The 27,571-nt window shown below is 32.2% G+C and overlaps 2 protein-coding genes across 3 annotated transcripts in view; one reads left to right on the top strand and one right to left on the bottom strand.

The window, feature by feature from the left end:
- Positions 1-27,571, top strand: part of LOC114338558 (uncharacterized) — a 221,349-nt gene that overhangs the window by 70,501 nt on the left and 123,277 nt on the right. For both annotated transcript variants that reach the window (XM_050649767.1, XM_028289161.2), the window contains exons 3-7: positions 9,158-9,403; positions 14,384-14,580; positions 15,065-15,216; positions 15,278-15,426; positions 18,012-18,203. In XM_050649767.1, coding sequence (XP_050505724.1) covers positions 9,158-9,403; positions 14,384-14,580; positions 15,065-15,216; positions 15,278-15,426; positions 18,012-18,203 — 936 coding nt within the window. The remainder of the gene's footprint in view (positions 1-9,157; positions 9,404-14,383; positions 14,581-15,064; positions 15,217-15,277; positions 15,427-18,011; positions 18,204-27,571) is intronic.
- LOC126883995 (uncharacterized) lies at positions 23,565-26,119 on the bottom strand. Its single transcript, XM_050649769.1, has 3 exons — positions 26,051-26,119; positions 25,702-25,827; positions 23,565-25,649 (listed from the first exon to the last, which is right to left on the bottom strand). Exon 3 carries the CDS (start codon positions 25,439-25,441, stop codon positions 23,936-23,938), a length of 1,506 nt encoding a protein of 501 aa, XP_050505726.1. The 5' UTR covers positions 25,442-25,649; positions 25,702-25,827; positions 26,051-26,119; the 3' UTR covers positions 23,565-23,935.

Genomic DNA, 27,571 nt, shown 5'->3' with positions numbered 1-27,571 from the left:
TTTAAAATCTGATAGATACGACCAAATATCGAGGTGGACAGTTTCCTTTTGCCCACACTGTATATGTATGTGCTCTAAGAGATGTATGTCTGAATTGTCAACAGGAATGAGTCAGACAAAATTAAATTGAAAATGAATAAATGGGAATTTTAAAAAAATTGGAAATGGAAAATTGGAATTTTGAAAAAGGCTGATATGTTTTTGTACACCCTTATGACATGACAAATGAATGAAAGGGAGAAGAAAAGTATTTTTGAAGTGTGTAAAGTTATTTAATTTTCTAGCTAAGCTTTTTCGGCTTACAAAGGCATTTTCGGAGCTATGGTCAAAGGTTAAAGTACCACCAAAAAGAGGGAACCCATTTTTTTGGTTACTGACTTGGTAAATGGGATCCCTCTTTATAGGGGTACTTTTAACCTTTAACCATAGTTCTGAAAATGGCTTTGTAAGCCTAAAGCGCTTAGCTAGGAAATTAAATAATTTTACACACTTCAAAAATACTTTCTTTCCCTTTAATTCATTTGTCATAAGTGCGTACTAAATTACTTTACTTAATCAGTAGACCCATTTGTACCTTTCGGTGTTGGGTAAACTAAACATATTAGTCTTTTTCAAAATTAAATTATTAGAGGACTTTTTTCTACATATTACCAAGACAGAAAACAAAATAATTTGTTTAATTTGTATTTTGAGAACGACTTCCGAAGTGGAAATCGAAACGTCAAAATAAACGTATCTATTATTAACTGAAATTGTGGTTAATTTTAAATAATATTAAAATTTCCCGAAGAAATAGAATAGAAGAAATTTCCCATTAAACTTTAATCGGCAATTAAGGATTTTTTTTGTTTCTATTCTACTGTAATGAACTGTGATTTCAAAAAAGAGAGTGAAAAATTAAAATAAAAATGTATTAATTCGAAGAAAACAATTATGAAGGAGAGCGCAGTCAGGCAACTACTAACGCCTCATCGATTATTTTTAATGATGGAAACCATGAATAATTCTAGCTATGAAATCGTTGTTCGTTGAGCGGTTTCAAGTATCGAGGCCATTTTAGACCCCAACCGTTTTAAATTAAGGAACTAACAAAGCGTCATTTATTCATATTATGGGTGCAGCGATCTTGAAAATATGTTGTCCGATCTCGAAAACGTTAGTCTTTTATATGAAAAACCCTAATTACCGTTTTAAAGTAGTTATTAACTAAATGTGACATTTTTAAATAGATGTACCATGTACCAAATGTTTATTAATTTTTGTTTACAATTTAATGCATCACTACCAACTTTATTAGCGAATACAATTAATTTATTGCTGCTTTTTTCTGATGTTTAAAGCAAAAATCTCACGACGAGGTTGAAGCGCGTGTTGATGCGAGCTTCAAGTGTTTAAAAATTTATACGTCGGCAAAGAGAGATATAATATATATAATATATAATAGTGAAAAAGAAAGAGAACTCAGCTACCACCCAACAAGACGGTAGTTTCAGTAATATTTACTTTGTGATAAAACGGGTCAAGCATATGTCCCGAAGAATAGCCAGCCTCCAGAGGTAAAAATATTAGTAGGTTGGTTAATTCTCACAATGATAAAAATTAAAACAAAACGTAGTTTGACCATAAAATTACCACGACACTGATCGTACCCTCGGTTGACGAGACGATCCACAGGACAATAAATTTTAGCATTTGATATTATCTTAAGGGTCATAAATACCAAATTTTGACAGAAATTTCTCTATTTCACGTTGCGTTTAATCTTTTTCGCGTTGGGTTGAATCCCGTCTCCAGTTTTTCTCTTTTTTTGTTACATTTTTCCATTTCACTCAGAGTGTAGCGCCACGTTCCGTCAGTTTTCTGCTTAAGAAAGTAGAAAAGAAATAAATCAATCAGCTCTCTTTAGGAATTCTCCGCAGCTTCTCCTTAGGAATTCCATCTCTGTTGCTCTTATTTTGTTTTTGGTTTTCTTAGTTATTGTCCAATTTTGACATCCATAAGTGAGGACACTTCTTGTCATGGTATTATATTTTCTTCTTTTTTTATGCTGATGTTCTCATCCCAAAGTACCGGGATCAATTTTTGTATGCAGTCTCTTGTTTGTTCTAGTCTATTTTTTATATCTTCTTCAGTTGTTCCTTTACCTTCGTCGATTTTCAGGTGTTTTATTTCTGTATGCTCCGTTGTTAGGCATTCCGTTTTCTTTAGGTCTATTTCCATCCCATTCTTTGTATATTCCTGTTCCAGTTTTCTCATCACAAAAATGAGGTTATATTCGTCTTATGCGATCACTATTTGGTCGTCAGCAAAACTTAGGGAACATATGTTACAGTTCAAGTTGATTATCCAGTTGGAGTTGACTCCAACTAGTTGGAGTCAACTCTAACGGCTGGTTTCAGTAAAAGTTGATTATAAATATAAAATGAAGATTTATATTCAACATTTACTAGTAAAAGTAGACTCCAACTAGGAAAAGTATACTCTTCCCAATGCCATTTAGTAAAAGTTGATTCTGATTCACACAAAACAGCCGATTCTAGAAATTAAATGTTACTGAATATGTTCAAATTAGTCTAGGCTGTATCGTCGCCCCCGTTAGGTAAATAACTCCGATTCGAATTTTTTGCACAAACTTACTCAAAAAGAGGTCCTTATAACAAATCTACTGGGTGTCGGGCAGTACCTTGATCGATCAATTGTTTAAACAATTTTTTTTAGACAAATTCACAAAAATAATTTTTTCACTTCGAACAATTTTTTTTTTAGATCATTGGGTTATTCTGAGCCAAAAAAGGTATTTTGTGATTTTTCTCTAAAATTGATTGTTGTCGAGTTATACGCGATTTAAAATTTGAAAAATGCGAAAATGGCCATTTTCAAGGCTTAATAACTCGGTTAAAATCCATTATTATGAAAGTCAGAAAGTGACCAAATCAAAGTTTATAGCCCCCTCTACAAGATCCAGCAGAAATTTTTGTCAATATTTTATTACTAAGCTTTATCTTTAATTATTAACAATGAGCGCTAAGTGCGTATTAGGCGGCCGTCAATGGTGAGTGCTAAAGAGATGCACCATTCCGGCCATCCAATGGTGAATCTCACTCGCACTCACATTGACGGCCGCCTCAATACGCGCTTAGCGCTCATTGTTGATAATTAAAAATAATATCTTATTAATGAAATAATGACAAAAATTTGTTCAGGATCTTATAGAGGTAGCTCTAATCTTTGATTTTTTTTAGTTTCTGACTTTGATAATATATAATATCGTATGGCATTTTTGCCTTTCGGACAGTTCCGGCGCCAATTACATCTTTAACCCTGTTTCAAGTAACTAGTGTCGATGTACACTAGCTCAGGGGGACCGACGGCTTAACGTGCTCGTCGAGGCACGGTGAGACGGCTCGTGTCATTATTGGAAATGAAAATGGTTTGTCTTTGGCAGGGCTCGAACCCACGTGCACTGGCGTATGAGGCCAGCGATTATGCCGTTACTCCACGGCCACTCGCCCGACTTTCACAATAATTATGTTTGACCGAGTTATTAAACCTAAAAAATGGTTATTTTGGCGTTTTTCAAAATTTAAGTCGCTAATAACTCGACAACAGTAAATTTTAGAGAACAAAGGCCCAAAGGATCTAAAAAAAATTTGTACGAAGTGAAAAAAATATTTTTGCGAATTTGTTTAAAATCATTGTTTATCTCCAAACGTCACTAAAATAATGATCCATTATTATACTCATTTGCCCTCATTTTCGGCAGTATAGTAACACTTTGTTGTATTGAAAGAAGAATGTTACTTTACCTGCCGCGATTATTAATCAAATTAACCGAGATTGAATGTAAGCGGTCAATGGCAGCAATCGATTATTTATTTGAGTGAAATTAAAATTTATTTACTTTAATTATTAAAAATATTGTACAAAATTTATCTGATATTAATAAAATTTATGTCAAAAAGTAAAATTGTGTAGTGTTTCGCAATTATATTCATACAAAATAAATCAAAACTTTACAGATTTAGTAATTAGGTAGGTATACAATATGCAAAAGTCATCTGTCATTACTGTCATACGAATTTTAAGGACTCCCCTACAAGATACTGAAGAAATTTTTGTTATTATTTTATTACTAAGCGGTTATTTTTAATTCTTAACAATGAGCGCTAGGAGCGTATTGACGCAGCTATCAATGTGAGTGCGAGTGAGATGCACCATTGCACCATTTTGACATTGAAAAATTCAAACTTCTGTCAAACCACAAAACTGTCAAAACTTTTTTTGTAATTTATTGCTCACATGTCATCATCATGACAAGGCGAAAGTTCTTCTTCTTGTGGTGCTTTCTCCTTTAGTGGAGGTTAGCGACTACACTGGCAAATCTGTCTCTGTCCAATGCGGCTCTAAACAAAGATGTTGAATCAAGGCCGGTTCAGTCTCTGATATTTCTAAGCCATGAAATTTGGCGCCTACCGGGACCCCGTTTTCCTTCAATCTTACCCTGGATGATCAGTTGCGTGAGGCGGTACTTTTTTTTTCTCATTATGTGTCCCAGGTAGCTAACTTTTCTGAGTTTAATGATTTTTAGCAGTTCCCTATCTGTACCTATTCTCCTCAGAACATTGTAAAAATAGATTTAGTAGTTTAGTAAAAAATGTAAAAATATTAAAAAAAATATCTGTAATCCCATCAGGAAAAAACGACCTGGATTAGTCACTAGAGGCCAGGTCATATGTATAAACAATAAATAAATAAAAAAATCTCCTCAGAACATATTCGTAAGTGGTGTGGGTTGTCCAAGGTATTTTCAAGTCTCTTCTATAAAGCCAGAGTTCAAAGGCGTCCAACTTGTTCATCAGTGTTGTGTTGTGTCCAGGCCTCCGTTCCATACAAAAGTATTGACCACACATAGCAATGCAGAAAACGACATCTAAGGCTGATATTAATGCTACTGTTACAAAGTAAGCTTTTCATTTTGATAAACTCCTGTCGGGCTACCTCTATTCTCGCTCTTGACTTCTTGTTTATAATCAAGTTGATTGTTGAACCAGCAACCAAGATATTTGTACTGGCTTACGTATTCAAGCTGTTGGTGTTTCACATATTTATTGGAAGAGGTAAAATGTTTGTAAATTGATTAAACAATTTTTCGACCGCAGTACCGCGTGACACCCTGTGTATTTGTTATAAGGATTGTTATACGGATATATTTCTTTGAGTAAGTTTGTGCAAAAAATCGAATCAGAATAATTTTGCTAACGGGGACGACGTTACAGACTATACTAATAAGTAGCTGAAACGGTCAAAACAAAGAAACGCACACTCATCAAAAATGCACTTGAGATTCTCGTATAATCAACATTTACTGAATCGATCCAGGAAGAGTCAACTCCAACTAGTAAAAGTTGATTTAAATTTTTAAAATCAACTTTTACTGCTGGTTTCAGTTGGAGTTGACTCCAACTCTAACTGAGAATCAACTTGAACTTGTAACATATACATATTCGTTCCTTACTATTATACCCATTCCTTCGCACTTTCTTTTTCATGGTTTCAGGTTTTTTTCCAGGAATATTTTGAACAGAGTAGGGGATGTATAGCAGCCCTGTAGTAGTCCCTTTGTCGTCTTAAATGGACTGCATATTCTATTGCCCGTTTTGTTAGCTACTGTGTTATTCTTGTAGAGTGATTTTACTGCTTTTATTAATCTTCGTGGAACTTTGATGTCTTCCATTGCTTCCCATAGCTTGGTTCTAGGTATCGAGTCATATGTCTTCTTAAGATCTACAAAAGCCATGGATGGACGAATCTATTTTGGCCATTATTTTGTCTATTAGTTGTCCGACCGTGTAAATGTGATCTAAGTATGCTTTCCCCGCTGTAAATTTTTCCTGGTCTTCTCCGATTTTATCCTGTAATATATGTCTAATTTTTCCTTTATGATCTTTCCGCCTATAGACGATATAATGCTGATTCCTCGATAGTTTTCGCAGTTTTTTCTATTTCCTTTCTTATATTGATGATATACAGTGATGAGCGCGCTAATAACCGGCAAAATAGCACAAATGATGGAAAACCTATTAAGTTGTGAGATAAAAAGAAATGAAACTAGTCGAGTTGGGAAATTTAGCGATGTTAACCTATACATTTACATTATATGGATTGTTTCCCACCTTTAGACGTATCGCACGAGTTTGGAAACTACCACACAATGTCACAGTGTAGTCCGTTCTTTAACGGTAAAATATTGCAAAACCTCTAAATTTTAAAGAACCGCTTGGATTGACATGAAATTTGGCATACACATAGCTAGCAAGTCAAAGAAAAGAAGTGATATTGTGCCGATATGTGCTTTTGCCCTGGGGGTGGTTTTCACCCCCTCTTGGGGGTGAAAAAAATATTCGTCCAAAGAAAGTCAGGAAATCGATAAACTGGCTAATTTTAAGTAACTTTTGTTCTATAGAGTTTTTCACTAAGTCAATACTTTTTGAGTTATTTGGCAGTGAATAAATTCATTTTTTCAACAAAATAACCACGCTTTTAGACGGTTTTTCGCAAATAACTCAAATAGTAAGTATTTTGTCGAAAAAACATTCTCAGTAAAAATATAGCCTGTAAAAAATTAAAAAAAAAATGGTGTATATATCACGTCCCTACACCTAGTAGAAGCAGAGTTATAGCTAATGAAAAATAGGTTCATATTCGTCAAATTCCAAATGGAATACTTTAACGTGAAATAACCAAAAGTGAAGCAAATTTCGGGGAAAACTCATTACAACTTATTTAAAGTGTTTAAAAAAAGCTTCATTGTTGTTTTATAAAAAAAAATTCTAACATCAAAATTAAACAAGTTACGCTCAAAAGAAAGTTATTCCTTTTTGGTTTTGGTAAAAAAATCGAGAAAATCACCCCCTAATTAGTATCTTAAATGAACTTAATCGTTACGACTTCACAAGTTTCTTGACTCGTGTATATATTGTTTATATGATCTGTAAGTTTCACCGGTTCAAAGTCCTTATTATTGAAAGGGCTGTAGTTAAAAGGGGTTGAATGAGTCACTGATCACGAATGTATGCAAATTTAGAAATACCAAATCTTAATCAATTTTTGTCTAACAGAAAAACAAAAAAATACATGATATTTAGAAAAGCAAATCTGACTTTTTTTGTTTTTCGAGATTTTTGGTATCTCTAACAGTTTTTAAGTTATTTTGAAAAAAAACATATTTTTCAAAATTAAAATTTTTAAAAATTTTACTTTGAAACCAAATTTTTTCAAAAATAAACACTTTAAATCGATGAAACTTACAGATCATATAATCACAACATAAGTAAAATAATTTGTGGAGCGGTAACGATTAATTTCATTTAAGTTGCTAATTAGGGGGTGGTCTTCCCGATTTTTTTTTGCAAAAACAAAAGGGACCAACTTTATTTTGAGCGTAACTTGCTTAAATTTAAAGATAGAAACTTTTTGTAGAAACAGAAATAAAGCTTTTTTAAACACTTAAAGTTATAATGGGGTTTTCCCAAAAAGTGCTTAATTTTTTGGATATTTTACGTCGAAATATTCTATTTGAAATTTGGTGAATATGAATCTATTTTTCATTGGTTATAACTCTGGTTCTACGAGATCCAGAGACCTAACGCGTACACCATTTTTTTACTTTTTTATAGGCTATATTTTTGCTAAGAACGTCTTTTTCGACAAAATACTTGACTTGGTGAAAAAGCTCTATAGAACAAAAGTTACTTAAAATTAGTCAGTTTACCCATTTCCGGACTTATTTTGGACATATATTTTTTCACCCCCAAGAGGGGGTGAAAGTCACCCCCAGGGCAAAAGCACACATCGGCACAATATCACTTTTTTTCTTTGACATGTAAGCTATAAGTATGCCAAATTTCATGTCAGTCCAAACGGTTCTTTAAAATTTAGAGCAAAAACCGTGAAAGAATGGACTAGTGACAGTTTTAGTTGGCATACTCGTCTGATAGGTGTAAAGGTGGGAAACAGTCAATATAATGTAAATGTATAGGTTAATATCGCTAAATGTTCCAGCTCAACTAGTTTTATTTCTTTTTATCTCACAACTTAATACATCACTGTATAATATATTATATGCTTGAGTCCATTTAATTCTGCCGGTAAGTCTTCTCCATTCAGTGCTCTCTCAAACATTTTGTGTATCATAAGGAATAACTTTTTCGATCCGTTTTGTGTCACTTTATTTGGTATTCCACCGGAGCCTTCTGCTTTTTTGTTCTTTAGAGTTTACGTCAGCTAGGCTTAATTCGATTTCATCATGTGTATAGATTTCTACCCCGCCTCTTTATGATTCTTTCAATTAGAGGCGATTTTCGGTTAGCAATTTTTTATAGTATTCTTGCCATTCATTTTTTTTTTATTTGATCGATCTTGATTTTCTCTGTTTTATTTCTTTGGAGCGACTTTAAGATACGCCAAGACTCTGAATTTCTCGTTCCTCCTATGTGTTGTTCCATCTGTGTGCATGTTTTTGCTATCTTCCATTTTTTTCCTTTGCCACTTGTCTTTTTACTTCTTTATTTTTTCCCTGTATATTTCCAAGTCCTCATAGTTTTTGGTGTTCATGTAGTTTATATGAAGTTTTTTCTTCTCTTTTATGCATCTCAGTGTGTCTTCGTTTAATTTGTATTTTGGTGGTCTTCTTCTCCAAGAGCTTCTAGGGCTGCTGTCTTTATGCAGGTTTTTATGTGTTCGTACGTTTTTCTAATGATTCATACCTAAACTCTCTAGTTTTTGCTCCATTCTTCGTTTATATAGGTCTTTATGGAGAGTCTTCTTCTAATAGGTTTATTTTGAATTTCTTTTCTTTTATTGAGAAATCAATATCTCCCAAGGTCGGTTTTTGTTGGGTCCATGTAAGGGGGAATTCCGTCCAAGCGATTACTAGTTTGTGATCTGTGCCGTATTCCATCTGTGCCCAAGTTAATAATTTTTTAATAAAAATATTTTTGGTTAATTATTATACGGTTTGCAATCTAACAATTCACGTATTAATAATACGTATAATTAATATAATCGAATATCTGTAGTACTTTTGTATAATTAATATTATCGAAAAATATCTGTAGTACTTGTGTTTGTACTAATAAGACATTCTGTTACTTTTTAGATTTCCGTCGATGTTCGATTTAGAGTTTAACAATATTTATTGGCAGACGCTTCGTACTAGTAATGGTACCTTCCAACTATTTGGTGCTTACTTAGATAATAGGCCAAACAACAGATTAGGACCAACCGTCAGAATTTTAGGTATGATTGATAGAATAGAAGCTAATGTGACTACATATTGTCAGTTTTGGTTCGATAATAAAAAGGATCCTGTCATGGCAAAGACGTTTGAATATAAGTATATTTGGTAAGTAAAAGCAACTGTTACTCTAACTAAACCCAATTTTGGTATTTTAAGAATAGAAAAATTAGTTCAGCTTAGTGTATTATTATGCTTACGTGTATAAGGATTGAGAGCAACAAAAAACTATTCTCCATGTCTCCAAGTCCTGTTTTCTCTCCGCCTTAAGCTTTATGTGCCATTTGATTTCAGGCTTGTGTCTTTTTATAATTTGAATTTACAGGTGCAATAGTCTTTCCAGCCTGTTAACATTTCATGAGGTTTATGTTGCATCTTGATATTTCCATATTTTATGCCGTATATTTCTGCTCCCTTTTGCCCTCTTGATGCTTTGATCTTATTCCAAAGGGATCTATTGTCATTTTTATAACATTCATTTATGATGTTCTTAAGTTCTTCTCAGGATTTTTGGTTTCGCATCTCTTACATATCTAGTATATAATAGTTTTTGTCCCTTGGATCCTTTGTTTGCACATATCAGTGATAGTCGCTTTTTTTCTTTTTTGTCCACCATTTGGTTCGCTTTTGTTTTTTCATTGTTTTCTTAATTACACAGGATTCTTTTGCTGATTCATATATATAGCTTCGTTTATGTTTTCCATTTTTCATTTGGTGGGCACTCTTTTTAATCTTTTCGTAGTTCTGTAGAGTCTGTTCTGTATTTATTTGATTTTTTTATACATTCTACTACTGACAGAAAACAGAGAAAAATGTTTACTTGACAAATAAATATTGTTTTTCGCTTAAATTCAATATTCAACCTACCAAGAGGCAGATGGGTGGCAGCTTGAACATTGAAATTAAGCGAAAAGCAATGTTTATTTATCAAAAAACATTTTTTTCTGTTTTGTGACAGCAGTAGAATGTATTTTGAATTAAATAAATTACATACATTCTTCTTTTTGTGTCAATTAATTTAATTAAAATATTTTTTTCTTGGACACCCTGTATAAACAATTATATTAATGTTTATATTACTAAATAGAGAATTCAATAACCTTTTAAATGAGCTAGCACACGACCCCTATTTCCTATTTTAAAATAAGGTGTGGGGGAAGTGGAAGGGAGGGGGTTGGCAAATGTATGTACCGTAAAAATGTGTCCCCCTTAGATCAATTTTTTCACGAATGGACGATTTTGGAAATAAATCCTAAAACGGGTTGATTTTTATTATTAAATCATGATTTTTTGGCATATATATCATACTAGTGACGTCATCCATCTGGGCATGATGACTTAATCGATGATATTTTAAATGAGAATAGTGGTCGTGTGCTAGCTCATTTGAAAGGTTGTTCAATTCGCTATACATTAATATAAACATTAACACAATAATTTATTCAGGCTGCCCAAAAAAAAATTTTTTAAACTAAATTAATAATTGTAACAAAAAGAAGAATGTATGTAATTTATTTAATTCAAAATACATTTTACTGCTGTTGAAAAACAGAAAAAATGCTTATTTCATAAATAAACATTGCTTTTCGCTTAAATTAAATGTTCAAACTGTCAAGAGTCAGGTGGGTGATAGCTTTAACATTGATTTTAAGCGAAAAACAATATTTACAATATTTGTCATATAAACATTTTTCCTGTTTTGTGACAGCCGTAAAATGTATTTTGGATTAAATGAATTACATACATTCTTCTTTTTGTCTCAATTAATTGAATTAAAAATTTTTTTTTGGACACCCTGTATAAATTATTTTGTTAATGTTTATACTACTGAAAAGAGAATTAATTAAATAACCTTTCAAGGGAACTAGAGCACGACCCCTATTCTCCTTTAAAAACATAATTGATTACGTCATCACGTCCAAATAGATGACGTCACTAGCATGATACATATGTCAAAAAATCATAATTTAAACATAAAAATCGACCTGTTTTGGGACTTTTTTCCAAAATCGTTTATTTGTGAAAAAATGAATTTATTCCAACCTAAACGTCCTTACTGTATAAGTTTTTTAAGATATTTTTGAGTTTTTTCACTGTATCATGTTCTGATTCTGCAAATCCTTCGTTGGATTTTCTTCGTTTCTGATTTTTTGTATAATCTGTTAATGTGTCTGCCGTTCTTTTGCTTCCTTTCCATATACTATTGTTTCTGGGGTATACCATTGCTCCTGATTTTCGTGTTTCTATGTTCTTACCCTTTTTTTTGCTTGCCATATTTCCTTCACTTTTTTTATTATTGCTATTTTTTGCTCCGATTGCTTCCTTTTTTGTCGTCTATGGTTATTTGTTATTCGTCATTTTCTTCTGATATTTCTTCTGTTCTGTTCAACGCTTTAGATGTTTGATCTCCAGCTAGTTATTTCTGACATTTAGTTTTATCTGAAAAAAACTACATTTTTTTCCTTTTTTCAGTTTTGTCTTTTTCTATTTCATGATCGTTAAACCAACGTGCACTCGATATTTTCCGAAATTCGTACTCATCAACGGAACGTCCCCAAACACGTCTACTCTCTTTGGTCAAGGCTAGTCATGATCTGGAAATATTTGATACAGTTGAGAAAATCAATGGAAAACAGGATGTTTTATATTATCTTCTATCTCTAAAATATATTTAGCCCAGTAAATGACCGTTTTGGAGTGTAATTTTCAAAGACAACTCAGAATTGCATAAAAATTTGGATTTAGGTTCTCTTTACCCTCCACTTCAAAGCTGAATTTGCACCGTTGGTTGCTTTTACTTGGGGGTGATAGACACCCCTTCTCGGGGGTGATAGTTACCCCTTATCGGGGGTAAAAAACCCGTGTATAAGATAAGTCCGGAAATGGATAAATTGACTGATTATAAGCAACTTTCGTCTATAGAGTTTTTTTATGTAAGTTAACAGTTTTCGAGTTATTTGCGATTGCAAATGTTTATTTTTCGACAAAAAAACTATCTTTCCGGACGGTTTTTGCAAATAACTTAAAAACTAAATATTTTATGGAAAAAATTGTTTTTAGCAAAAATGTAGTTAACAAAAAAAATATGTATTAGAAAAGTCTAGAAACCGAGTAAAAGCAAGTTGTAAGTAGCTCATGAAAAATACGTTCTCATTCGTCTAATTCCCAATCGAATATTTCAACGTGAAATCACCGAAAAATTAAGCAATTTACGGGAAAAACTTAGTAACATTTTTTAAAGTGTTTAAAAAGCTTTATTTTTATTTTTTGCAAAAGTTTCTATCGTCAAAAATAAACGAGTTAAGCTGAACAAAAAGTTGATCGACTTTTTTTGGTAAAAAAAAAATCGTGAAAATCTCCCTCTTGTTAACACCCCCAATAAAATTAATCGTTGCCGCTTTACCACTTACTTTAAATGTATGTGTATTGTTTATATGATCTGTAAGTTTGATTGGTTTAAAGTTTGAAAAATTTGGTTTTATAGTAAAAAATTTTTTTCTAAAATTGTTGGAAAAATTCCCTTTTTTCAAAATAAATTAAAAAGTATTAGTGATACGAAGAATCTCAAAGAGAAAAATGTAGGTTTTACTGTTATAAATATGCTAGTTTCATTTTGTTTTTCTGTAAAACAAAAATTGTTTCAGATATAGCTGTTCAAAGTTTGCATACACTCGTGATTGGTGACTCGTTTAAGCCCTTTCAAAAATAAGCACTTAAAACGGTGAAACTTACACATCATATAAAAAATAGATAAGTAAAGTAAATTGTTTGTAAAGCGGCAAATATTAATTTCATTTGGGGTGCTAAATAAGGGGAGATAAACACGATTTTTTTGCCAAAAAAAGCGGACAACTTTATTTTGAGCGTAACTCGCTTATTTTTAATGCTAGAAACTTTTGTAAACAATTACAATAAAGCATTTTTTTCTAACACTTTAACAGAGTTTAAATAGGTTTTTCCCGAAAATGCTTCATTTTTTGGTTATTTCACGTTGAAATATTCGATTTGGAATTTGACGAATAAAACCTTATTTTTCATGAACTACAACTTTGCTTTTGCTGGATCTATAGACTTAACGAATACACAACTCTTTTCGTTTTTTTCTAAGCTAGATTTTTGCTAAAAGTATTTTTTTCAATAAAATATTAACTTTTTGGGTTATTTACGAAAAAACGCCTGAAAACATGGTTTATTTGTCGAAAAATAAACATTTTTCATTGCAAATACATAACTCGAAAAGTATTGACTTACATAATCAACTCTATTGGGACCGTGCAAGTTCGGCAAAGCGACCTCTATTTCTACGCTCTGTACTTTTATTCGCACTTTTAATTATATTGGCCAATTATATTAGTCCTGGTTGCTGGATAATTGTCAAGGCCATAGTCCAAAAAAATAATAAGAAGAAAAAATAAGATGCAGGTTATGCTATGCAAACGTAAACAATTGTATGTAGTAAATAAAATTAGTTATTAAAATGCAGTACTGCAAGCAAAATACAATTAATTAAATTTACCTTTATATAATAATTGCATATCATATCAATATTGTGGAGCAATATATAATTTTACTGCTTCAATGACAGAAGGTATGAAATATACGTCAATTTGACAATTTCAATTAACAATATGAATTATTTAAGACAGTTGCAATATTCTCCGCGACTCGCGCACGGTCGTTTCTCGTTTCCCTTCCAAGTACTTGCACACCGCGAATAGAACGAAAGTTACTTAGAATTAGTCAGTTTATTCATTTCCGGACTTATTTTAAACGCGCGTTTTTCACCCCCGAGAACGGGTGACTGTCACCCCACAAGTAAAAGCAACCAACGGCACAAGTTCAACTTTGAAGTAGAACCTAAATCCAAATTTTCATGCAATTCTGAGATGACCCTGAAAATTACACGGTATCGCCGTATGTCCCGTTCATTCACTGGGCTAATTATATTATATCTAGATGAGGTAAAGAGAAATGAGAAAGAGGCTGTGGCACTTATATGGCTGACCATTCATACTACACTTTGTAGAAGATGGTCGTTATAGTACTGACCAAAACCTATTTTATTTACTTAATAAGTTTTTTTGGCAGGTACAAAAAATGGGGTAATTACAAGCATGGGATCTATCAACCGTATCTTATTGCTTGTATACTTCCACCTAAATTCAAGGATCAAATTCCACAATCTGTTTCGTTAGTAGAAAAACAATGTGATAACGCCACTAACAATTTACGAATTATCTACGAGAAACCGAAAGTTAAGAAGGACTTTGCTGTATGTGTTAAAGGTAAGAACAAGTTAAAACTTTACACTCCGGAAATCGTTTTCAAAAAGCTTATTAAGAAAAATTTTGTTCAAAGAGTGTATAACCACCAAGTTATTGAGGAGGTTCAATAACTTGGTGGTGTTTTTTTTTTAATTTCGTAACATGTAAAATGTTAGTAAATCCGTGGCCAGCATATTTGTATGACAAGATATTCTGGTCTTGTATGCTGAACTTAGAACTGAAATAGCTTCGCTAATTGTTCCTAGTTAATGTAACCTACCAAGGAACATTGCAGATCTGTCGCAGTACTTGAACACTTCAGAAATCCCAAGAGGAACCTAATTATGAAAATATTTTTAAACTAAAATTGTGGTTAGTTCACAGGAAAAATAGTAAATTCTCAGTTCTTACTGTTAGATTTTATTCAACAATATCAGATTTAAGTCAGACCTATATTGTATATTTTAGAATCGATACCAATCTGATATAATTTTTATTCTTTTAGGACTAGATTTTCTTCATGAAGATTTGTCAGTACGATTAGTAGAGTGGATTGAACTACTAAATCTCCTCGGAGCTGATAAAGTCTTTTTTTACGAATTACATGTTCATCCAAACATCAGTAAGGTTTTGAAACACTATGAACAGGAAGGAAAGGTTTGTATAAAACGATTCTACAAGATTAGGTTAAATATATCAAATCAAATATCATTTCTAGATACACGTAACTCCCATAAATCTTGCTGGTGGTCAACCAAACGCTCCGTCTTTTCAACATCTTTATCTTACTAAGAAGACTAATCAGAAAAGACAAAATGAACTAATTCCCTACAATGACTGCTTCTACAAGCACATGTATGAATACAAGTAAGTATTGATGTATTTTAAATTAGTTTCTTGGTGCACTGTAAAATCTTATTTCTTCTTCTTTTTGTATAGGCATGACTCTGTGATGATGTCTGTTTTTTCAATGTGCCTCCAGTAAGTTGTAGTTCCGTCGTTTTCGTGGTCTTCCCACTGATCGTCTTATTATTGGGGAACCGTGTCGCGCTGTCCTTATTTTGTTTTCACTATTTGGTTTAATTCGGCTTATGTGGTCATTCCGTTCTACTCTTCTGTTTCTTACAGTTATTAATGTTGTCCACCTTGCATCTCCGTCATATATCTGTACCGCATATTATTGGTCTGATGACTGTTTTGCAAATTCTGTCTTTCATTTCTTTTCCCATATTTTTATTTCTCCATATTGTGTCACTCAGGCAACCTGCGGCTCTGTTTGCTCTATTCATTTGATCTTCCACTTCTGTTTTGAGCTTTCCGTAGCTAGATAGTGTGATGCCTAGATATTTAAACTCTATCACTTGTTCTATTGTCTGATACTCCAGCTCCAATTTATATCTTATTGGATTTGCTGTTATAACCATGAATTTTGTCTTTTTTGGGGAAATTAACATGTTAAATTTTCTGGCAGTTATATTAAATTGGTGCAACGTACGTTGTAAATCATCTTCACTTTGAGAGATTAGTATTGCATCGTCTGCATAACAGATTATTTTAAGTTGTTTTTCTCCCATTTGGTATCCTTTTTTGGTTTTTACTTTTTTTATTATTTCATCCATGATCAGGTAGAACAGTAAAGAACTCAAGGATCTTCCTGTCTTATTCCATTGCCAGCTTCAATTGGGTAAGTTAGTTCATCGTCTACTTTTTTACTTTTATTGTGTTGTTCTGGTAGATATTTTCGATAGTTTTCATTATTCCTAGAGGCTTGCCTCACTATAAATATAGCGTCGCGTCGGTGCATCATCTAACCTTGTTATTCCTCTGCTATACTAGAAGTCAAACAATTAGGAATGCACGTAATAGATTTAATGACATCATAACCCACCGGTACAAACTTAACGGCAAACAAATTCAACAAATTTTTCCTCATATTAGTTTTTTTTTGCTACCGTCAAGTTTGGCAGGACAGCGCTGTTGCCAAATAAAGAACACATATTTATTTACCAAAGCTGCTACAGCCTACACTGTTTCTCTTTGTCTTTAAGAGTGTGAAACAAAGATAACTATCTTTACTATAAGTGTCAAACTGACATTTATCTGCTATACTAGAAGTCAAACAATTAGGAATGCACGTCATAGATTTAATGACATCATAACCCACCGGTACAAACTTAACGGCAAACAAATTCAACAAATTTTTCCTCATATATTAGTTTTTTTTTTGCTACCGTCAAGTTTGGCACGACAGCGCTGTTGCCAAATAAAAACACATATTTATTTACCAAAGCTACTACAGCCTACACTGTTTCTCTTTGTCTTTAAGGGCGTGAAACAAAGATAAGATCTTTACTATAAGTGTCAAACTGACATTGTCCGATATAAGGTTAATATAAGATATTTGTTTATTTTTTTTTCTTCTTTTTTTTTATGGCCTTGTGAGCTGCCCCCATTTAGCCAGCAACATTTCTTAAAATTAACGCGTAATTAAACCTACCATACAAGACCAATCAAGGATAGGAAGGGAAAGTGAAGTTTGTGAAAAAATAAACTGTTGTTAAAATATAAACTAAATAAATAAAATATAATTTGAAAACAATAATTTGACATTATATTTAACCTACAATACTATGACAGGCGTCAGTTACCATTTACCATCTGACCAAATATAATAATGACGTCATATATAATCGTCACTATTTCTAGCCAATAAAATGCTCGCTGTAATATCAATGGCATGTCATAAAATCTGATTATTTCCTATATATATTTTTTCAAATTTAGAATATGGCAACAAGGGGAAAATTACGTGCATTCCTTATTATTTGACTTCTAGTTTAATGTTATAATTTCATTCAGTTTGTTTGTTATCACTTTGGTTGTTAAGTTTAATGTTGTATTTAATAAGTTTATTCCTCTGTAATTATCTGAGTCAGATTTGTCTCCTTTTTTGAAGAGAGGTATTGATATGCTTGATCTCCATTCTTGTGGTATTCTTGTGGTTTGTTGTATTATTGTTTGTATTAGTTTTAATAGTTGTTTAGTCAGATCTTGCCTCTATACTTTAGGAGTTTGTTCGATATTCTGTCCTCTACTGTAGATTTTCTATTTTTTAATTTTCTTAATGCTTCCTTTACCTCTCCCTCCTTGATGTTTATATTTTGTCGTTACTTCAGGTGTTGTTGGTTCATCAATTCATCAGCATCGCCTTTAGCAAATAGAGATCGGAAGTAGTCTGCCCATGTTTCCTTCTGAATGTGTTTTCTTTTTATTAATTCGTTCATCGCTTTTCTTTGTCCTCTGACCATTCTCCATACAATACATTGTACTTCTTTTTGTGTTCCGTAGAATATAATCTAGAAGATCTAATTTAGTTGGAAATATTTATTTTATATTGACAATGATTCTCTGTATACCGCTGACATGATTTTTAAACTATTTTCTTTTTTTAGATATATTATTCTTTTGGATATCGATGAAGTGATAATGCCATTGGAGGGAACTACGTGGAAGGGCTTAATGGACAAAGTTTTACATAAAGCTTTGAGCACAAACAAAGAAGAAAGAGCGTCATATAATGTAAGAAATGTATACTTTTTGGATGACTTAATGCATGACCATGGATGGTTTAAAGATATACCAAAGTAAGTACAAATCAAATTTCGTGTTTTCTATTCTGGAATTGACGGTTATTTGAAATTCAAATTCAATAATAAAACAACAATACTGTTTTTTTTTAATTTTCACAGAATATAGTTAACTTAAAAGGTTTTACTGTACAACAGCTTCCTGAGAAATTTGAATCTAATTATTTACATTTGCAAACAATGTGTAACACTTCCCCTAAATAAATATTTATTGTTATTTTTATCCACTAAATTTTCATTAGGCCTAATAAAGCGTGACCTCCTAGAAAATGTTTTTTCATCACAAATTAAATTTATATTCTGAATGATTTGTAGGATTTCTACAAAATCTTTTTTTTACGTTTTTTTTTTGTTTATACAGAATTTTAATTTCAATTGTTGTTGAACTCATGGTCTTCTCTAATCGGTATATGCTAAGTTGGGTTTATGGTGATAAAATTTAAAAAAAAAAGTCAAAAAACACGTTTTGACTTATGTATAATTTTGGGAATCTACCACAAGGGATCTTATTGGGACCGTGCAAGTTCGGAAACGCGACACCTGGTTTCACAGCTCAGCAACATTTTTAACATTTTTAATTATATTGGCCAATTATATTAGTCCTGGTTGCTGGATAATTGTCGGCCATAGCTAAAAAAAATTATAAGAAGAAAAAGTAAGATTTAGGTTATGTTATTAAAATGTAAACAATTGTATGTAGTAGATAAAATTAATTATTAAAATGCAGTATTACAAGCAAAATCCAATTAATTAAATTTATGTTTATATAATAATTGCATATCATATCAATATTGTGGAGCAACATATAATTTTTCTTCTTCAATGACAGTAGGTATGAAATATACGCCAATTTGACAATTTCAATTGACAATATGAATTATTTAAGAAAGTTGCAAGATTTCTCCGCTATTCGCGCACTATCGTTTCTCGTATTCCCTCCAAGTTACTTGCACATGACGAATATACTCTTGAACTTCATATCTATTCGGTCTATTTTAATTTCTTTAAATGTTTTCAATATCTTTGTGTATTTGATATCATAAAAAACATTGTACTTTTATTCTAACATATAGCATAAAAGCTTCTTATTCTTCTTCTTCTTCTTCTTCTTCTTCTTCTTCTTCTTCTTCTTCTTATAATAGGCCTTTTGGCCTGTTCCTTACCGATCGGTAAATAGGTAGGTAAGCATGAAAACTTACACTAATTAATAAAAAATAGATCGGTACGCAGTTATTTTCTTCTTATTCTTCTTATTTCTTGTATGTAGGCTTTAAAGCCTGTTTCTTCTTCAATATTAGCTTCCTAAATTGTTTAAATTATCACACCATCTTTTTCTTGGTCTGCCAATACTCCTTCGTCCATTTGGTGACTCATCTGGTGCTATTCGTACTATCCCCTGCCATTCTATTAATGTGTTCGTTCCACTCCTGTTACTAGCCCGATCAGGGAACTTAAATTTTACGAAAACCTCCAAAAAAATAAAGGAAGGATGAAAATTTGGGAATAGGTAGTTGAAATTGTCTATTATTATACAGGGTGTCCCGAAAAGAATGGTCATAAATTATACCACACATTCTGGGGTCAAAAATAGTTCGATTGAACCTAACTTACCTTAGTACAAATGTGCTCACAAAAAAAGTTACAGCCCTTTGAAGTTACAAAATGAAAATCGATTTTTTTCAATATATCGAAAACTATTAGAGATTTTTTATTGAAAATGGACATGTATAATTCTTATGTCAGGAACATCTTAAAACAAAATTATAGTGAAATTTGTCCACCCCATAAAAAATTTATGGGGATTTTGTTCCCTTAAACCCCCCCAAACTTTTGTGTACGTTCCAATTAATTCATTATTGTGGTACCATTAGTTAAACACAACGTTTTTAAAACTTTTTTGCCTCTTAGTATTTTTTCGATAAGCCAGTTTTTATTGAGATGCGGCTTCTTTTTCAATATATTTACGTAAAAATTTTATGGGGGTTTTGTTCCTTTAAACCCCCCTAATGTTTGTGTACGTTCCAATTTAACTATTATTGTGGTACCATTAGTTAAACACAGTGTTTTTAAAACTTTTGTCTCTTAGTCTTTTGTTCATAAGTCACCTTTTATCGAGATGTAGCTTCTTTTTCAAAATATACCTAAAAATGTAAATTATAAATAAATTTTCAGATTATTAACAGGTCTCTATAACCGTACTTAACCATATACAAATATGTGGTGGATTCGACAAATATTCAAAATATCTCGATAAACACTGGCTTATCGAAAAAGTACTAAGAGGAAAAAAAGTTTTAAAAATAATGTGTTTAACTAATAGTGCCACAATAATAATTTAATTGGAACGTACACAAAAGTTTGGGGGGGTTTAAGGGAACAAAACCCCCATAAAATTTGTATGGGGTGCACAAATTTTACTTAATTTTTTTTTTAAGATATTGCTGTCGTAAAAGTGCCACATGTCAATTTTCAATAAAAAATCTCTGAGAGTTTTCGATATATGAAAAAAAATCGATTTTCATTTTGTAACTTCAAAGGGCTGTAACTTTTTTTGTGTGCACTATTGTATATAGGTAAGTGAGGTTCAATCAACCTATTTTTGACCCCAGAATCTGTGGCATAATTTATGACCAATCTTTTCGGGACACCCTGTATAAGAAAAAGTTTACAATTCTACATCCCTTTCATTTTACAAAAATTGGAAAATACGGGGTGAAAAACTTTTTTTCCGGTATGAAAAATATACGTTCAAAATAAGTCCGGAATTGGATAAAATGACTAATTCTAAGTAACTTTTGTTCTATAGAGTTTTTTTACTAAGTCAATAATTTTCGAGTTATTTTCGAGTGAATGTGTTCATTTTTAACAAAAAAAAAATGTTTTTGGGCGATTTTTCGGACATAACTCAAAAAGTAAGTATTTTAGCGAAAAAATATTTTTAGTAAGAATATAGCTTATAAAAAATTGAAAAAAATGGTGTATGCGTGACGTCTGCAGACCCAGTAGAAGCAGAGTTTCAGCTAATGAAATGTAGGCTCTTCTTCGTCAAATTCCAAATCGAATATTTCAATGTGAAATAACCAAAAAACGGAGCACTTTTCGGGGAAAATTAATTACAACTTTTTTAAAGTATTTAAAAATGGTTTATTTTTGTTTTTTAAAAAAGCTTCTAACATTAAAAGTAAGTGAGTTGTGCTCAAAATATTGTTGGTCCCTTTTATTTTTTGGTAAAAAATGGCGAAATTCACCCCTTAATTAGCTTCTCAAATAAAATTAATCGTTACCGCTTTACAAGTTACTTTACTTATGTATTGTTTATATTATCTATAAGTTTCATTGGTTCAAAGTGCTCAGTGTTAAAAAAAAATTAGGTTTAAAATTAAACATTTTTTTTTAATTTTGAAAAAAATCGTAATTGTTTATGGAATTAACTTAAAAACAATTAGGAATACCAAAAATCTCAAAGAGTAATAAAATGTACGTTTTGCTTTTCTGAATATTTTTGATTTTTTGTTTTCTTGTTAGACAAAAATTGGTTATGCTATAGCTGTTCAAAATTTGCCTAAACTCGTGATTAGTTACTCGTTCAAGCCATTTTAACTACAGTTTTTTCAAAACGAAGCACTTTGAACTGACGAAACTTGCATATCATATAAATAATACATAGACAAAGTAACTTGTGAAGTGGTAATGTTAAAATTTATATGTGATGCTAATTAGGGGGTGATTTTCGCGATTTTTTTACCAAAAAATAAAAGGGACGAACAATATTTTGAGCGTAATTCACTTACTTTTAATATTACAAGTTTTTTTAAAAAACAAAAGTACATAAACCTTTTTTTAAACACTTTAAAAAAGTTAAAATGAATTTTCCCCTAAAAGTGCTCTGTTTTTAGGTTATTTCACATTGAAATATTCGATTTGGAATTTGACGAAGAAGAACCTACTTTTCATTAGCTGCAACTCTGCTTCTAGTGGGTCTACAGACCTCATGTATACACCATTTTTTCCAATTTTTTATGGGCTATATTTTTGCTAAGAATATTTTTTCGCTAAAATACTTACTTTTTGAGTTATCTCCGAAAAACCGTAAAAAAACATGTTTTATTTTGTTAATCATGAACATATTCACTCGCAAATAACTCGAAAAGTATTGACTTAGTGAAAAAACTCTATAGAAGAAAAGTTGTTTAGAATTAGTCATTTTATCCAATTCCGGTCTTATTTTGAATGTATTTTTTTCATCTTCGAGAAGGGGTAGAATTGTAAACTTTTTCTTATATAATAATAGACAATTTCAACTACATATTCCCAAATTTTCATCCTTCCTTTATTTGTTTTTTGGGGGTCAGATTGTTCTTTGATCGAGCTATACCGTTTTGTCACCCATCCATTTATGTCTTGTACATTGCATGTTATTTCTATGTTTTCTTTTCTCTGCCTATCCATTCATCTCTGTTATTTCTAGTAATCGTCTCGTTTTAGATATGGCAGGTCTTGTCTTCGCTGCGTATGTCAATATAGGTCTAATTGCTGCTTTATAGATCTCTGTAACTAGTTATATCTAATCCCAGATATCTAAACCTTGCTTCCTGCTTTATAATTTTCCCGTCAATTTCGATTTTACATCGTAGTGAGCATTTAGGTGTTTTCATACATTTGGTTTTTTCTGCCGATATTATCATATTGTATTTCTTGGCTGTTGTATTAAAGATGTGTGTTAATCTTTGGAGATCGTCTTCTGTCTCGGCGATTAATGCGGCGTCGTCTGCGTAACATAATATTTTTATTTCTTTGTTCCCCATTCTGTAACCATGACCTTTACTTGTATTATTTCGTCTATTATCAGGCATGTAATACATGCTTGTATTATGTCGTCTATTATTATATTAAAGAGCAGTAGGCTTGTCGAGTAGGCTTGTAGGTGACGAGTCACCTTGTCTGACTCCGCTATGTACTGGTATAAACTGTGTTAGTTTTCCATTTATCTTTGCCTGTATTCGATTATTAGTTCTTAGTAGTGCATTATTAAATTATTGTGTTCTATCAAACCGAATATCTGGTTTGATGCCACAAACGCCTTTACTTTCTATTTTCTCAAATTGTACACATATCTCTTTTAGATAAATTTGTTCTTTTTCTTTTGATTAAGTTCATGTGAGTATTATTCCATGCGGCTACTCGGTTGTGAACAGCTCCACCATCAAGTTGTTATTTCGTTTTTAATGGAACAGAAAGATTGATCAACAAGGGAGCGGTGAATGCCTCAGTTTTTCTATTTGCTAATCTAAGTGCAACTCTTTTTCTATTACTTGAATACTGATTTTTAGAATGACAGGAAATTGATCTGAGTTCATGTAGGGGAAGTGCGGGTATTGCCGCCCACTTAAGCAATTTATTGAATTAATCAAAAACTACAGGTCTTGAAAAAAAATGTCAACTGTCAAAATAGAGTCATTTTATCCACTTCTAATTATTTAAGCCTAAAAGTATTCATTTATTTTATTTTGCGGAGTATGACATTTATTTTCACAAACCTACACTTGGGCGGAATTATCAGACTATGCGGATAATAGCGCCCACTGATGGTATAATACCGCCCAGGGTTTACATTGTATAAAAATCAAACACAAAATAATTATTTACGCACAAACAACATCTATATATTTTTTATATAAAAAAACATATTAAAAGAAATACTTAAGTAAAAAAACATTTCAAACTACACTTTATTTGCAATAATCGCATATAAAACTTTTGTGATTATCGTAACCACTACATTCTTTATGCGCCCATTTATGGCAAACTCCGCATCTGTACCACATTTCCGATTTTCCATATTCGCCACAATAGATGCACTCTTCTTCTACGTCGCTGCTGGGATCATCGGAACTGTGGTCATTGCAAATCTCCATTTCATCGTGTAGGGATGAACCGCTTGAAGAACTATCATCGAAGACTTTCCTCGTAACACGTTTAATTTTTTTATTAACGTGTTTTACATTTTTTGAAAGTTTTTGCTTTTCTTTCTTTTGTATTTTTCTATTTTCTTTTTGCTCCAGTTCTATTTTTTCTGGAGTCGCCGTCAAAATCTTTGAAATGCCTAATTTTCTACCCCTCTTTTTTAATTTATTTTCAGTTATGACGCACAACGGTGTCATTTCTTCAATCGATATATCTCCTTGTCTTTCATTTGCAAGGCCTGATTTTGATGTTGAAGGAGTGACATCTGCATGAGCTTCGTTGGCTTTTGATGTACTTGGAATAACATTAGGTTCATTTGTTTCCAAGACTGCATCTTTTGAAGGCACTCGATTTGTTTCTGAGGTACAGGGAGTAAGTTCATCTTCAGGAAGTTGTAGTTCAACAGCGGGAATATTAGAAAGGGTAGAAGGCAAAAAATCTTCGTCCGTGAAAATATTTGGTCTATATGGAACAATACCGCTTATTTCAAAGCCTTTTTGAGCTTTTTCCATGGTAGCTACATGGACGAATGCTCGATTCAAAATTTCAGATACATCAAATGGTGTTATTTTTTTGTGAACATTTCGTCTCATATAAAGTGAACATTCATTTGAATACGCAGATTTTAGCGGCCCATAAAATGTCAAATCTAGTGGCTGTAGCTTATTAGACGTGTGTGGCGGAAACGATAACATAATGATCCCATTTTCACGGCAAAATTCATAAGCAGATAAAGAACAATGACTGCTGTGATTATCTAGCAACAACAATGCTGGGTTGTCGTTCGAAGTAGATGCGTGTTTCTTAAAATGTTTAAGCCAAATCAAGAATAATTCTACAGTCATCCAGCCTTTGGCCGAGCATTCATAGATGGCACCTACCGGTCCATTGCGTTTGAGCTGTTCCGACATTCGGATTCTAGGATAAATAAACATCGGAGGTATATATATCCCTGATGCACTTACTGAGCAGCACAGAGTTATATTTCGACCTCTCTCCCAACTTACAGCTTTTCCCAGTTGTTTGACACCTTTTGGAGCTATAATTTTGGATGGAACCTGCACCGTGGTAATGCCTGTCTCGTCAACATTAAATATGCGGCAGGCTTGAAAGTTATATTTTGTTAAAACTATATTTAAATTTTTGAAAAAAAGGCCTACACTTTCAGCATTAAAACCCGAAATTCTCCCTAAACTGGTTGCCTCGGGTTTTCTCAAACTAAGATTTGGATGTCGTTTTAAGAATGCTTGAAGCCAGTCTTTACCGGCCATTTTTTTGTCATCGTTGAAGCAGTGTTTGATATTATTTTTAACCGCAAAGCCGCAGTGGCCGTTAGACCATAGAACATCTTTGCCAAATAGATGCAGCGATCAGCCACTTGCTTTTCTTGTTCAGTGGAAAATATAGGATGACGACCTAGTTGTGCTGCACAAGCATTGTTTGTATTTAACCTATCTTTTAATGTAGAATATGGGATACCTGAAAAAAAGAAAATTAGAAAATGGATTAAAAAATAAAGATCATATATTACCAAACTCTCTTGCACTTTGCCTTTTCCCCTTTCCGCTTCTAACTGCATTTATAGCTTCCTGAAGCTGTTCTGCGCTCCATGTTGCCTTTTTCCGCGAATTCATCATTGTCTTTGGCATTCTTTATCCTAAATTAAAAATGTATAAATCAATGTATAATACCGCCCACTGGAGGGTAATACCGCCCAAGTTGGGCGAAATTACCCGCCATCGCCATATTACAAACAAAACAATTGTTAATCGTTATTTCTCAAAATATTGAAAGAAACTGTTTCGATTCATATATATAAGAGGACCGGTTACTAATTAATAAAAAAATCAATATATTAAGTATAAAAATAAGTTACTCACAAATTATTTTCGAACTCCTAAAAATTATAGTGGCACCACACAAAACACGTTGACTTCTCTGAAACAACTAAATATGCTTATGGACGGCGACCTTGTTGCATGGTTCTCTCAGTAGTATCGTGGCGTCACTTCGACGTTGCCAAAGTTACTATTTCTCTATATTTAAGATATTTTATAGAGTGGGCGGTATTTGCCGCTGGGCGGTAATACCCGCAGTTCCCCTACCATGTTCTGCTTTAGTATTAATGCACACTCTCCTTTTGCTGAATATCCTGGATGAATTGATAATATTTGAATATCCATTATATTTGATATACCGGGTGGTGAATTGAAAAACGGGCCATAGGAAACTCAATGTAAAATTCTAAATTGTTGAATTCCTGCTTCCCTAATTATTTTACATCAAAAGTCATGAGAAACTATTTGTAGAGGATTAAAATCTGTATTAAAAACAAAAGTTAAAATTGTTCTACGATTTAAACAGAGTCCAAAATTTTGAAAAATAGAATACATTTGCCATACCTAAGTAAGTGCGTAAAAGGTCACACGTTACTATTTCTAACAGTACGCAAACTATTGACTGAATAAAACATCTTTATTATTACTACTTTCTCCTCAACTGAGGTCATCTTTTCGACTTTATTGTTTTTTAAACAATAAAAACGATAAAATAAAAATACTGACAGTTCAAAATATTGTTAATATAATAATTTCATTGTGACCGAAGGCAACCTTATACACATTGTTGCACTGTGTGTAGCCTAAATTTGGCAAATACTTTGATAAAATTTATTATATTTTACAACATTCTGGAATGTGTTTAATTCGTAGAACAATTTTAACAATTGTTTTCAATAAAGATTTCAATCCTCTACAAATAGTTTCTCATGTCTTTTGATGTAGAATAATAAGGGAAGCAGGAATTCAACAGTTTAGAATTTTACATTGATTTTCCTATGGCCCGTTTTCCAATTCACCACCCTGTATAAATCCTTAGTGAAATGCGATTGAGTTATGAGACATACATCATTTTTCTGTATGTAAAACTTCTTGGAGTTTTTGTTTGTGTTATAGAAGACAATAATTGACATTCGAGTCAATTATTCTTAATAATTGATTAGTCATTTTTTCATTTTTTACTGTTAGTATCTCACCTTAGTTGTGTTTTCAAAGTTTACAATGATTGTATTTTTTTTTATCTAATAAGATCAGGTGGGGGAAGTGTGTATTCGGGGTAAGTGTGTAAAGTCAAAATATATTTTAATATGGTTATATACTAGTGTCGCCATCTATGATTCATTAAAGAAGAATAAAAATGCTTACAAGATCAACTGAAACCAAAATTCGCTTTGCTTTTATTTAACTAGAAAAGTGTCATTCTGTCTGAACTTAACATTAAGTGCGCATTTCATGAGAGACGTGCCATTTAAAATCAAGTACCATCGGAATTCTGAGTTGGATTTTAAAACTTTTTTTTGCATTTTTAAAACATTTTTTTGCACTTTTAAAATACACACTTAC

The sequence above is a fragment of the Diabrotica virgifera genome, chromosome 4, assembly GCF_917563875.1.
Source record: "Diabrotica virgifera virgifera chromosome 4, PGI_DIABVI_V3a".
NCBI classification, from domain to species: domain Eukaryota; kingdom Metazoa; phylum Arthropoda; class Insecta; order Coleoptera; family Chrysomelidae; genus Diabrotica; species Diabrotica virgifera.
Note: the sequence above shows the minus strand (reverse complement) of the source record. Positions and strands in the feature narration are given on the sequence as shown.